This window comes from Octopus sinensis, linkage group LG4, assembly GCF_006345805.1.
Source record: "Octopus sinensis linkage group LG4, ASM634580v1, whole genome shotgun sequence".
Lineage (NCBI taxonomy): Eukaryota > Metazoa > Mollusca > Cephalopoda > Octopoda > Octopodidae > Octopus > Octopus sinensis.
Genome location: NC_043000.1, coordinates 109,591,054 through 109,603,553, shown reverse-complemented (window position 1 = coordinate 109,603,553; position 12,500 = coordinate 109,591,054). Strand labels below are relative to the sequence as shown.

Here is a 12,500-nt window from a genome sequence, read left to right as displayed (position 1 = left end):
CATACATACATATATATATATGTGTGTATATATATATTGCAGCGTGGAAGGTGTTTGTAAGCCATTTAAGAAACACACAAAAACCGTTACATTCACTTCAACATTTAAATTTAATTTGCCAAAATATTTTCGTCGCTTTGAGACCGCGACCTGTTCACTGACAAAAATATCGTGCTAACAGGTCGCGGTCTCAAAGCGATGAAAATATTTTGACAAATTAAATTTAAATGTTGAAGTGAATCTAACGGTTTTTGTGTGTGTTCTTAAATGGCTTATAAACACCTTCAACGCTGCAACTGTTTTCGTTCCAGCACACGATCTCAGATCAAGTCACTTGCTATGCAAGTACATCTCTGTAACTATATATATATATATATATATATATATATATATATATATATATTATATATATATATGTATATTGGTAAAAACAGTAATAACAAAAGAAAGAAAGAGACCTCAATATTATGTAAATAGAGGAAATCTTTATGTATAAAAGTGAGGTTGTGTGTCTGTCTCCTACGATTTAGATTCCTAACTACTCCCACATTTTGCGGTGCAGTTTAACCAAAACCGGGTATCTTATAGTCGTGATTCATATCGAGACCGTCTGGGTATTAGCGCGCGTCTACGATGAGTCTACGATTAAAAAAAAAATTTACCATCAATTTTTCCCATTTTTAATCCATTTTTGACATATATAAGGGAAGTAACTCTCTAAAATTTATTATTAAATCTCAGAACGTTAAAAGCTACAGTAACACCCCTCCCCCTTTGTGGTTAGCCATTTTGAGATGGCTATTATACTTTACATCTCTAAAAATGCTTATATAATTATTTCCCTTACAAACCCGAGCAACGCCGGGCGATACTGCTAGTGTATATATATATATATGTATATATATATGTATATATATGTATGTATATATATATATATATACACACACACACACACACACACATATATATATATATATATATATATATATATATATATATATATATATTATATATATATATATGCATATTTGGGTACAGGACATCACCAACTGTAAACAAGATGAGATACGAAAACAAACGCGTTGTGTGATGTACTAAAGGCACATTCTCGTCACGGTCATTACATAGTGTCCTAGTCTCATTACTATACCAGACTCGAATCTGCTTCTTCCATTTCGGGAATTGTGACAGCGACCGACTTTTAAGTATTTGATGCTTCTGGATCACCACTGGAGCACTGTATGTACCTCATCTGCCTTGGAGTAAACTTGGACTGTGCTCTCTCTCCTTTAAGGAATACGTCAAAATAACCAAACTGAAAGTTTGTTCCCGAAACCACATCCCACAGAAACTGGTCAGATCCAGATGGGAAGCCGCAGAACATACATTAAAATCTATTGCTTTGGTCTTGTGCCGTTTCTCTGAGGAATATAGAGAAGTCAACCCATTCCAAGAAGAAGCTCGACCCAACATTGAACAATAACACCAGATGCCGCCCAATCATTGTTTTCAGGAAACCCACCAACACAACCTGTTCCTCCTGGCCCTGCTGATATTCGATGGGAAGTGGTCAATGAAGCCGAAATGACCAGAGCCGCAAGCGATGAACGTCACCGCTTCCATGGACGACAGCCCCCTTCCAAACGATCGAAATTATGAAGCTTTCTTAACCATTTCTAACCTATTTCTTAACTACCCACAAGGGGCTACACACAGAGAGGAGTCAAACAAGGACAGGCAAACGGATTAAGTCGATTACATCGACCCCAGTGCGTAACTGGTACTTATTTAATCGACCCCAAAAGGATGAAGGGCAAAGTCGATCTCGGCGAAATTTGAACTCAGAACGTAACGGCAGACGAAATATTGCCAAGCATTTCGCCCGGCGTGCTAACGTTTCTGCCAGCTCGCCGCCTTATAACCGATTCTAACCTAATTTTGTTCGAAGCTTTTTATGGTCAAATTCAAGCATGTGTATTTTACGAATTCGTAACACAGAAATCTTTATGAGGGTGCTCGGTTTGCTAGAAATTACAGTCAAGTATTTCTCGGATCACACACTGTTACGGAAAAAAACAAACAAACATATTATATAATGTAATCAAATATATATTGTTATATGTTCATGTGTATGTGTAGGTATACGTATATATGAATACATCCCCATTATTAGTACTATTTTGTCAAGCGCATCTTGTGGGCAGGATGAACTGTGAATAAAGCGAATAAAGCACAGTGTGTACGACTCCGTTGTACATATACAGTTGTTAAAAAGCCACGTAAATAAACAGGTAGTCATATTAACGCCTCCAATGAGTTGTTTTATTGTCCAACACAAACCAAAGAATACAAAACACACATCTATCTATATATATAAAACTGTAGTTGTGTGAGTGTCTGTCCCCTTCGATTTAGATTCCTAACTACTCCCACATTTTGCGGTGCAGTTTAACCAAATTCGGGTATCTTATAGTCGTGATTCATATCGAGCCCGTCTGGCTATTAGCGCGCGTCTACGATGAGTCTACGATTTTAAAAATAATTTAACATCTTTTTTTATTCCATTTTAATGCATAATTTTTCGTGTGTCGATGGCGGCGGAGTTGGCGTCCACGCTCACAGCTGCACATGTTTGCTTCTCCCCCTTCCCTCCCTCGTGAAGCTGTGGGGAAGGGAGTGTAAGGAAATCAACGTCGTAAAGCGTTGTCAAGGAGACCAGCGTTCTATTAGAACAACGACTTCATGGCTTGAAGACACCAAAACAGAAATGGCTAAGAAAGCCCGAATTGACATCTATAAGGGAAGCAACTCTCTAAAAATGCTTATATAGTTATTTCCCTTACAAACCCGAGCAACGCCGGGCGATACTGCTAGTTATATATAAAAAAAAGAGACTGGATTTTATTACTGGAACACTTTTGATCAAAGCCCTGTTTGGTCAGGTTTGGTCTCGGAATCAACATATTTCTCTACTGCCCACAAGGGGCTACACACAGAGGAGACTATCAAGGACAGACGAATGGATTAAGTTGATTTTTATCAACCCCAGTGCGTAACTGGTACTTATTTAATCGACCCCGAAAGAATGAAAGGCAAAGTCGACCTCGGCGGAATTGGAATAAATTATGTTTTCAGTTCATATCAAAACCAGACGAGTTACCTCCCTTCGACCAGTTATTTTTGTCTCGACTCGTTTCTTCTCAAAACTTTCTCTTTTCAATATACGAAATGTCGAAGGTTTGAATCAATCGATTTGCCTCGTTGCCATCGCATTCACCTCTTCAATATTCTATTAGAGATAAAAGCAAACAGTGAACCTCGTATCAAATTGCTGAAAACTTTATTTTCTATAAGACGAAAGCAATACATCGAGAGTAGGACGTCTGGAATGGTTGCAGAAGATATGGCTTCGACTCCCCCCAGGAAGCCTTTGGTGTTTTCTGTCTCAGGGGATTTCTAATCTAGTACTTACATAGCTTTTATTTATTGCTTTTTCTACTTCGAGTTCCACTGCTAAAAACAAATAAGACTGTTAACCGTCGTAGCAAAGATTAAAAAGTATTAAAATTATGGATGCCATTACAGAGGTAGAAGACTCGTTTTATCCATTCAAAACCCCACAGAAACTGTAAATCATTCATTATTTGGTATCAAAATTTTCGTCGCAGTATCTGTGACCTGGTCATTGACGCAGTTCCACTAAAAATGTTTAAGTGAGGTCAACAGTCTTTGTGCGTCTTTGAATGGCTAAAGCGAGTCTTTAAAGCTGTAATCGTTTTACTCTCAACACACAAGACTCATATCAAATCACTTGTCAGATAAGTACGATTCCAAGTATTATAAATGATGGTAAAAAATTTGAAATATTTTTATGTTTGGCAGGGAATAAAGGCTTGAAGAGAAATAAAAAAAATTGTGATATTCAATTTGTTTTTTTTTTTAAAGGGATCCAAACTAATGATCGAAACCGTGTCTCTTGTTTTACACTGCTGGTTAAAGTTGAGATCCTCACTTTTAACTTTGGTATAAAGCTACAGATTAAGGGACGGATGGTGTGTCCTGTTATATCGTCACTTGAGCAGACGCAGTAAATTACTGGTATATATTTTCGATTAGCCCAGAATAACGAAAGGTACAACTACACTAGTTGGAATTGAACTCAAAACTAAAAAGTTTGTAACTAAATATTACAAACCATTTAAGTCACCATTCTGCTCTTTCTATCTCCTTCACACTTCTGTATGATTAGATGGAGTCTGATAATTTACAGTTTGAGATTTCATGGAGAATCAAATAGTTTATTCCATTCTCCATTTTGTACTTCATCTTTGTATTTTATTGAGCTGTTGCGTCTAATTAAACTGTAATCAACATAATTTTGAATATTTCAACTGAACTTTCATTACAGTTCTATATTTAAGAGATGAGGAATTATTTACATTATTTACATTTGACGGATATTTGTCCTCATCTTGTTTGTTGTTAACACAACGTTTCGGCCGATATACCCTCCAGCCTTCATCAGGTGTCTTGGGGGAAATTTCGAACCTAGGTTCTCATTCCTAAGGTATTTCTCGATGTTGTTGTTGTTATTTATTATTATTATTATTATTATTATTATTATTATTATTATTATTATTATTATTATTCAGGTCACTACCTGGAATCGAACTCGGAATCTTGGAGTTAGTAACACGCGCTCTTAACCACTACGCCATATGCCCACGGGCATATGGCGTAGAGGGTATATCAGCCGAAACGTTGTGTTAACAACAAACAAGATGAGGACAAATATCCATCAAATGTAAACAATGTAAATAATAAACTTTCATTAGTTTAGAATGTGTGTTAAGTTACGGACATTTTAGGGTCGCCTTGTAGAGTGTGTGAAGACGCGTGATCCAGTGGTTGGCGTGTTGCACTCACGATCGCATGTTTGTTGTTTCGATTCTCGGACCGGGCGATGTGTTGTGTTCTTAAACGAAACACTTCTTTTGACATTGCTCCAGTCCACTCAGCCGTAAATGCGTGACCCTGAAACGGATCGGCTTCCCGTTCAGAAGCAAAATGGTGTTCGTCTCATCCATTTATGCACCATGGAAACCAACCAACCTAGTTATGAGTCCTAGGAGTTGAGGTAGTAATGTCCAGGGACATTTATATAATGTGAGGTGGCGCATTATGATCGAGGATCCATCTTTGATCTTGCTGTATGGCATCTGGGGCAACGATCATTTTCTATCGCCTCGGGTTGACCCTTACCTTCCAAGTGAAATCAGGTTAACAGAAACTGTGCAGAAGGTGGTTCTGCGTGAGAATTGCATTAAGAGTATACAGATCTGAGGAATACACAGCCACATTTACACTAATTCAATGGTTGTAGTAATTTGATTTGTCTAACAAATGGAAATTGCTGTTCAAAAATTCTAACCGAAATCGATTTTCTGTAATATGGTTTGGTTTGTTGTAAAATATGAAAGTGTTCAGAGCCCTGCGCTGAGAGTCTTTAAAAGCAAATGTGGATAGAATAGAATGGGGAGATAAGATTAACGTTAAGCCAGGATACATGTGAAATATAGAGAGCGATGGCAATCTATTCTTTACACAACGGTGCACATGGGTATCACATTTACATTCCCTTCAAGTAGAATTTAATTTGTCAATAGGTCTAAAGATATTCAGAAATAAATATAGATGTTTGTTTAACTGTGATAGAACGGAAATGTATTGCGAATGGTGTGTAATATGGTTCAAATGAATGCTGTTTTTTAGTTTATGTTACAAGAAAATATTTATTTTCAGATTTATTATTTCGAATTAATTGTTCTTCAATCGTACAAACATTAGAAGCAGAAATTCATTTTATTCTCGAAGAGAGAGAAAGTTTGTTGATGTAGTCGGTGATAGCCTTGCGAGAGCCAACACTGTTCTGGAGATATGCGTTATACGAAGCTAAGAGGTTAGCTCTGTTTGATGGATGGACTTCCTTTAAACGTTTTAGCTCCTGTCTACAGAAGTCCTTTTCTCGATGTTTCCAGTTCTCAGTGACTTTCTTCTGTGAATTCGCTTTCTGTTTGCGGATGAGTTCTTTCCTGTAAATAATCAATAACTTATTTAAGACACACAACGAACAATGCTTTTTTTGTTGTTCAACTCCATCGAAGGGCCGTCTGGCCACGTAAGGGCATCGTTTTTCATAAAGCTATTTTTTTAGTAGATTAAATTGACAAGAAGCTTAATTCTTTTTCTAAAACCAGTTACCTAGTTTCCATGGCAACAAGTAAGCGACATCACTACGTTCTGAGTTCAGATTCCGCCGAGGTTGACCTTGCCTTTCATCTTTTCGGGGTCGATAAATTAAGTACCAGTTACGCACTGGAGTCGATGTAATCGACTTAATTCGTTTATCTGTCCTTGTTTGTCCCCTCTATATTTAGCCCCTTGTGGGTAGTAAAGAAACAATATTCCACCTGAATGGAACGTTGGTCAGTTGCCGGGTTCAAGGTCAGTAATTTTGAGGGGAGGGGGTCTTAGTCGATTCCATCGACTCCAGTACTTGACTCGTCCTTTATTTCATTGACTCTGAAAGGATGAAAGGCAAATTCTTCCATCTCTTTACGTTCTGAGTTCAAATCCCGCCAAGCGATTTGAACACGGAACCTAAAGAGATGCCGCTGATAATTCTGCCAGTTGGCTGCTTTTTGGTTGAATACTAATAACATTTTACTCGAGGGGTACATACATATCTGAATTGTTATTATTAATGGTAGTGACGAGTCACATAAATCATTTAGTCACGAAATCAACAACCGACAGAAGTCACATTGGTGGAGGTCATCCTGTCGCCAAGTTTTCGCTGTTCAAATCCCATTCAGCCTCGAACGACATGTATGATCAATGATTCATTTCAATTTAATTCGAAACGTTCTAATCCTGCCTCGGTCAATTTTACTTTCCCTCTTTCCGGCACCAATAAAACAAAATACCCGTTTAGTAGTGAGTTTTATGCCATTCACTGTACCCCACACCACACGAAGCAGACATGGAAGCGGAGCATTTTGGACGAGCTCAAGACCAACGACCTGACATGCGAAGCAGCCAAGAAACACACCAATGACCGCAAAAAGTGGGAAACAACTGTTGAGGCCCTATGCTCCACAAGGGAAAAAAAGGATGAAGAAGAAGAAGAAGAAGAAGAGAAGAAGAAGAAGAAGACACACCACAAAAAAAAAAAAAGTTTGGCCTTCTGCCTATTTAAGAAATTTAACTGAATTTAATGTTGTTCCATTTTTATCGAAGTGGGTGAGTTTCGCACTTTTACCAAGTAAATCAATTCCAGACACAATTTTAGAGACACAGACCCACACATCATTCTGAATTTCCAGTTTCGCATGAAATCAGTTTTTCTTTCTCTGCTCTTAAATATGGCTGGAAGGTCTTCTTCACAACGGTAAGCGAATCAAAATCGCTAAAAGCTCTCCACACATTTGAAAGAAACCTGGATGGTTGTGATTACTTCAAGATTCCGTGTCCATACTTTTCCTGTTCCTTCGATTACGCGTACCCCGGTTGGCACAATGCCATAAATTCTTTCAGTGGAAAGCAATTAGTTAATTACATCGACACCAGTGTATGACTGGTACTTAATTTTATCGACTCGGAATGGATGAGAGGCAAAGTCGACCTCCGTGCAATATGAACTCAGTCGAATAACCCTGTCTATTATTAGCATAAGGCCTGACATTTTTTTGGGGAGGGGATAATCGATTAGTTTGATCGCAGTGCTTAATTCATCGAACCCGAAAGGATGAAAAAAAAAGTCGACTTCGATGGAATTTGAACTCAGAACGTAAAGACGGACGCACCACTAAAACTATTCAGGGTCAATTTTCGTTGGTGTGTCATTTAGAAAGAACTGCGGACGGCAGTCTGCCCACGACGGCTCTACGCAGTCAGACGACCTGCAGAAATAGCAGCAATAGACCCATTAGAAATAGCAAATATCCCTCAAACCACACCGTAGCACTAAAGATAATAATATGAGCTAGCTGGACCCGTGAACAATTCACGGAAAACATGAAAAAATATAAGCATCTGTAAAGTGTACTGGTGCCATGAGAAATGTTTGTATATTATGACCGTCTGACTTTACGTTCTGAGTTCAGATTCTGCCGAGGTCGATTTTGCCTTTCGTCCTTTGGAGGTCGATAAATTAAGTACCAGTTGTGTACTGGAGTCGATCTAATCAACTGGCCCCTTCCCCACAAAAATTTCAGGCCTAGGAAAGTATATTGTGACAGTTACAGAATATAGAAAGTAATGTAACACCAATGACTATATAATCCAAGCAAAATATCTCAGTTACACAAACGTAAACAGAATTACTATTTAACCTTAGAATGAATCATAACATATTCAAAGAACCTTCTTGGTTTAATGGTAGGGAACGTTCTTCTGGTATTCTTTTAGTCTTTTACTTGTTTCAATCATTTGGTGGTTCGGCAAAAGAGACCGATAGAATAAGTACTAAGCTTACAAAAAATAAGTCCTGGTGTTGATTTGTTCGACTAAATGCGGTGCTCCAGCATGGCCACAGTCAAATGACTGAAGCTCTCCCCAGACACAGCAAAAAAATAAAGAATAAAATGGTTTTCTCTCTTGTAATAACTGCAAGCATCAAGGGAAAGACGAAAGTGTGAATTAAATTTAGTATGACTGAGTTATTTCCCTTTAATCATTTGGTCCTTTTTTTAAAATTTAAATCCGAACTTAACTCCTTTTTATATTGTTTCTCTATTCTCTTGATTGTCTTGGAAGGGATTTCCGGTAGAATTAAAGTGTCCAGCTTTAGGTCTTCTGTTGGGTCACACAAACCCGTGGCTGTCTGGCGGCTGCGATAGCTCGGGAAAGGAGCTTGCGGCTGGAAAAGAAAGAAAAGCAAGAAATATGTAACATGAAGACGAATAAAATAAGTTGTACGCAGAAGCACAGACATGGCTGCCACGCGATTAAGAAACTCTCCTTGTAACCAACTGCTATAGTTATTTTATCGATCTTGTTTGGCAAACCGCCAAGTTATTTAATGGAATAGTTTTGGCGAACCGCTAAGTTATTTTATAGATCTCCTTTGGCAAACAGCTAAGTTATTTTATCGATCTCCTTTAGCGAACCACTAAGTTATTTTATCGATCACGTTGTTGAACTTCTAAGTTATTTTACCGATCGTCTTTGGGGAACCGCTAAGTTATTTTATCGATCTATTTTGGCGAACCGCTAATTATTTTATCGATATCTTTTAGCGAAACGCCAAGTTATTTTATCGATCTACTTTGGCGAACTGCTAAGTTATTTTATCGCTAACCTTTGGCGAACTGCTAAGTTATTTCATCGCTAACCTTTGACGAACCGCTAAGTTATTTTATCGATCTCCTTCGGCGAACCTCGAAGTTATTTTATTGATCAGGTTTGGCGAGCCGCTAAGTTATTTCATCGATCTCGCCGTGTCTCTGTCGCTCTTCTCCCGCCACCCCTCTCATTGTACGTTTGTCTGCATCTATAGAGAGAAAGCGTTGACAGCCGCAAAAGTTTAAATATTCCCGCCACAAGTCTTTTAGAACGGTGAATTATTATCGCCCACCACCACCGCACAATCTTAAAAGATTTTATTAATCAGATATATTGTGTTAATTTATATATATGTGTGTATATATAATATATATGTTTGTAGACATGTATATATAATGCGTATACATATACATATTTAATGCGTATGTATATATATATATGTATACTACATATATATCATATATTATATATAATATGATATATATATATATATATCATATATATATACTACCATATATATAATACATATATATATATATATATAGATATATATATATTAATATATATATTATATATTATATATATATACTATATTATATATATACATACCTACATATATATATACATACATACATATATATACATACATACATATATATATATATATATATACATACATATATAGATATATTTAATCAATAATAGGGTGGCAAGGAACATTTTGTAGAATTTTATTGCCACCAGCGGCCCAGTGGGAAAAAATTAAATAGTCATAGACCATTTTTAAGTTCAACATTAACAATTAAGGAACGGCCATAATAGGCCATTCACCCACTAGAAATAACAGCCAAAGCTTACTACCGCAAATAAAGATTAATTCCGTAAACAGAGAAAATTTAAAAAACATTTAACCCTGTAATTTCTTGTACGGTATACCGTTTCATCCGCAGTTTTAATGGTAAACTAACCTGATTAAATAAATTAAATCAAGCCAATCTTCCATAAGCCCTCGGATTCTTCAGCAAGAAATAGCTCAAGTCGGAACAGATATTTACACGAGGCATACCCAATCTTGCCAAGTCAATATCTGACCTAAAATTTCAAATCGTCGCACTCGCGCCAAATTTATCGCAGCAAATAAATATCAGCCGTCGATTCCATTACGGAATTAACCAAAAAATTCATAATTAATCAATATAGGGTGGCAAGGAAAATTTGTTAGAATTTTATTGCCACCAGCGGCCAGTGGGAAAAAATTAAATAGTCATAGACCATTTTTAAGTTCAACATTAACAATTAAGGAACGGCCATAATAGGCCATTCACCCACTAGAAATAACAGCCAAACTTCTTCTACCGCAAATAAAGATTAATTCCGTAAACACAGAAAATTAAAAAAACATTTACCTGTAATGTTCTTCTTACGTATACGGTAACCGTTTCATCATCGCATTTTAGGTCAGATATTGACTTGGCAAGATGGGTATGCCTCGTGTAAATATCTGTTCCGACTGAGCTATTTCTTGCTGAAGAATCCGAGGCGCTTATGGAAGATTGGCTTGATTTAATTTATCAGGTTAGTTACCATTAAACTTGCGGATGAAACGGTATACCGTACAAGAAATTACAGGGTAAATGTTTTTTTAATTTTCTCCTGTTTACGGAATTAATCTTTATTTGCGGTAGAAGCTTTGGCTGTTATTTCTAGTTGGTGAATGGCCTATTATGGCCGTTCCTTAATTGTTAATAATATATATATATATATATATATATATATAATATATATTATATATAATTATATATATATATATATATATATTTATAATGTGTGTATATGTGGTCGGATTGAGCTGAAAATATGCACACCTATGTTAAAAGTGCCAGCGAGTTTGCCTGGCAAACATTGAGTTTTGCTGAATTGAAAGGCATGGCCTCTAGGGTAAAATTCCTCAAATTTTAAAATGTGGCCCGCGTAGACTCGAATGAAATCGGGTTATAATTCCGGATCAGGTAAACAATAATAAACTATTTTAATCTCGAGCAAGGCCGGGTATATCTGTCTAATCTATAAAATGAAGAAGGCAAACGTTGATACAAATTGGATTTTTTTGTAAAAAGGGGTCTAAATGGGGCTGGAAGGGGATTGAAATTTACAAGAGGGGGTAACTTGTGGTGATAAATTGATTGGGAGACGTTTAAGGGCGCTACAGTGGTTGCTTTGGTGTGAAAACGAGGTTTTATTGATCTTTGGGGACACTTGGGGGTCTAAATTGGACACCTTTTGCCCGATTTCAATCAAATTTTCAACGTGGTAAAGTGGAAGCGGATTTGTAATTTAAGCGCGGAAATCTAATTTTTTATGAATGGGAGAGAGACAGATAAAGACTAAGAGAAATCGAGGGAAAGTGAGAGAGAAAAGAGAGAGAAACAAAGAGGGAGAATGTGGCGACGATAAGAAACAGAAAGGAAGCAACAGAAAGTAACAACCGCATCTTCACCCGCGCGTAGAGCGGGTAACCATAAGCTAGTATATATATATATTATATATATATATATATATATATATATAATATATATATACTTATATACGTGCATGCCTGCATACATATATGTTTGTTATGTGTGTGATTGTGTTTGCCCCCCCCCCCCCGGCTCAATTCCGATCATTGGTTCGAAAAAACTTAAAATGGTTTCATTTATTATATCTATATATATAAAACTGTGGTGTGTGAGTGCCTGTCCCCTTCGATTTAGATTCCTAACAACTCCCACATTTTGCGGTGCAGTTTAACCAAATTCGGGTATCTTATAGTCGTGATTCATATCGAGCCCGTCTGAGTATTAGCGCGCGTCTACGATGAGTCTACGATTTTAAAAATAATTTAACATCATTTTTTATTCCATTTTAATGCATAATTTTCGTGTGTCGATGGCGGCGGAGTTGGCGTCCATGGTCACACCTGCACCTGTTTGCTTCTCCCCCTTCCCTCCCTCGTGAAGCTGTGGGGAAGGGAGTGTAAGGAAATCAACGTCGTAAAGCGTTGTGAAGGAGACCAGCGTTCTTTTAGAACAACGACTTCATGGCTTGAAGACACCAAAACAGAAATGGCTAAGAAAGCCCGAATTGGCATCTATAAGGGAAGTAACTCTCTAAAA

General features: G+C 37.1%; 1 protein-coding gene across 4 annotated transcripts in view; it reads right to left on the bottom strand.

Annotated features, from left to right (window-relative positions):
• Positions 1–5,772: 5,772 nt before the first annotated feature.
• The window catches only part of LOC115211134, a 22,910-nt gene continuing 16,182 nt past the window's right edge, over positions 5,773–12,500 (bottom strand). For 2 of the 4 annotated variants that reach the window (XM_036502315.1, XM_036502316.1), the window contains exons 4-5: positions 8,775–8,920; positions 5,773–6,092 (exon numbers count right to left, since the gene is read on the bottom strand). In XM_036502315.1, the coding sequence (XP_036358208.1) occupies positions 5,858–6,092; positions 8,775–8,920 (381 nt within the window). In that variant the 3' untranslated portion in view covers positions 5,773–5,857. Of the gene's footprint in view, positions 6,093–8,773; positions 8,921–12,500 lie in introns of those variants that run through there. The other 2 variants (XM_036502317.1, XM_036502318.1) reach the window with 2 other exon arrangements.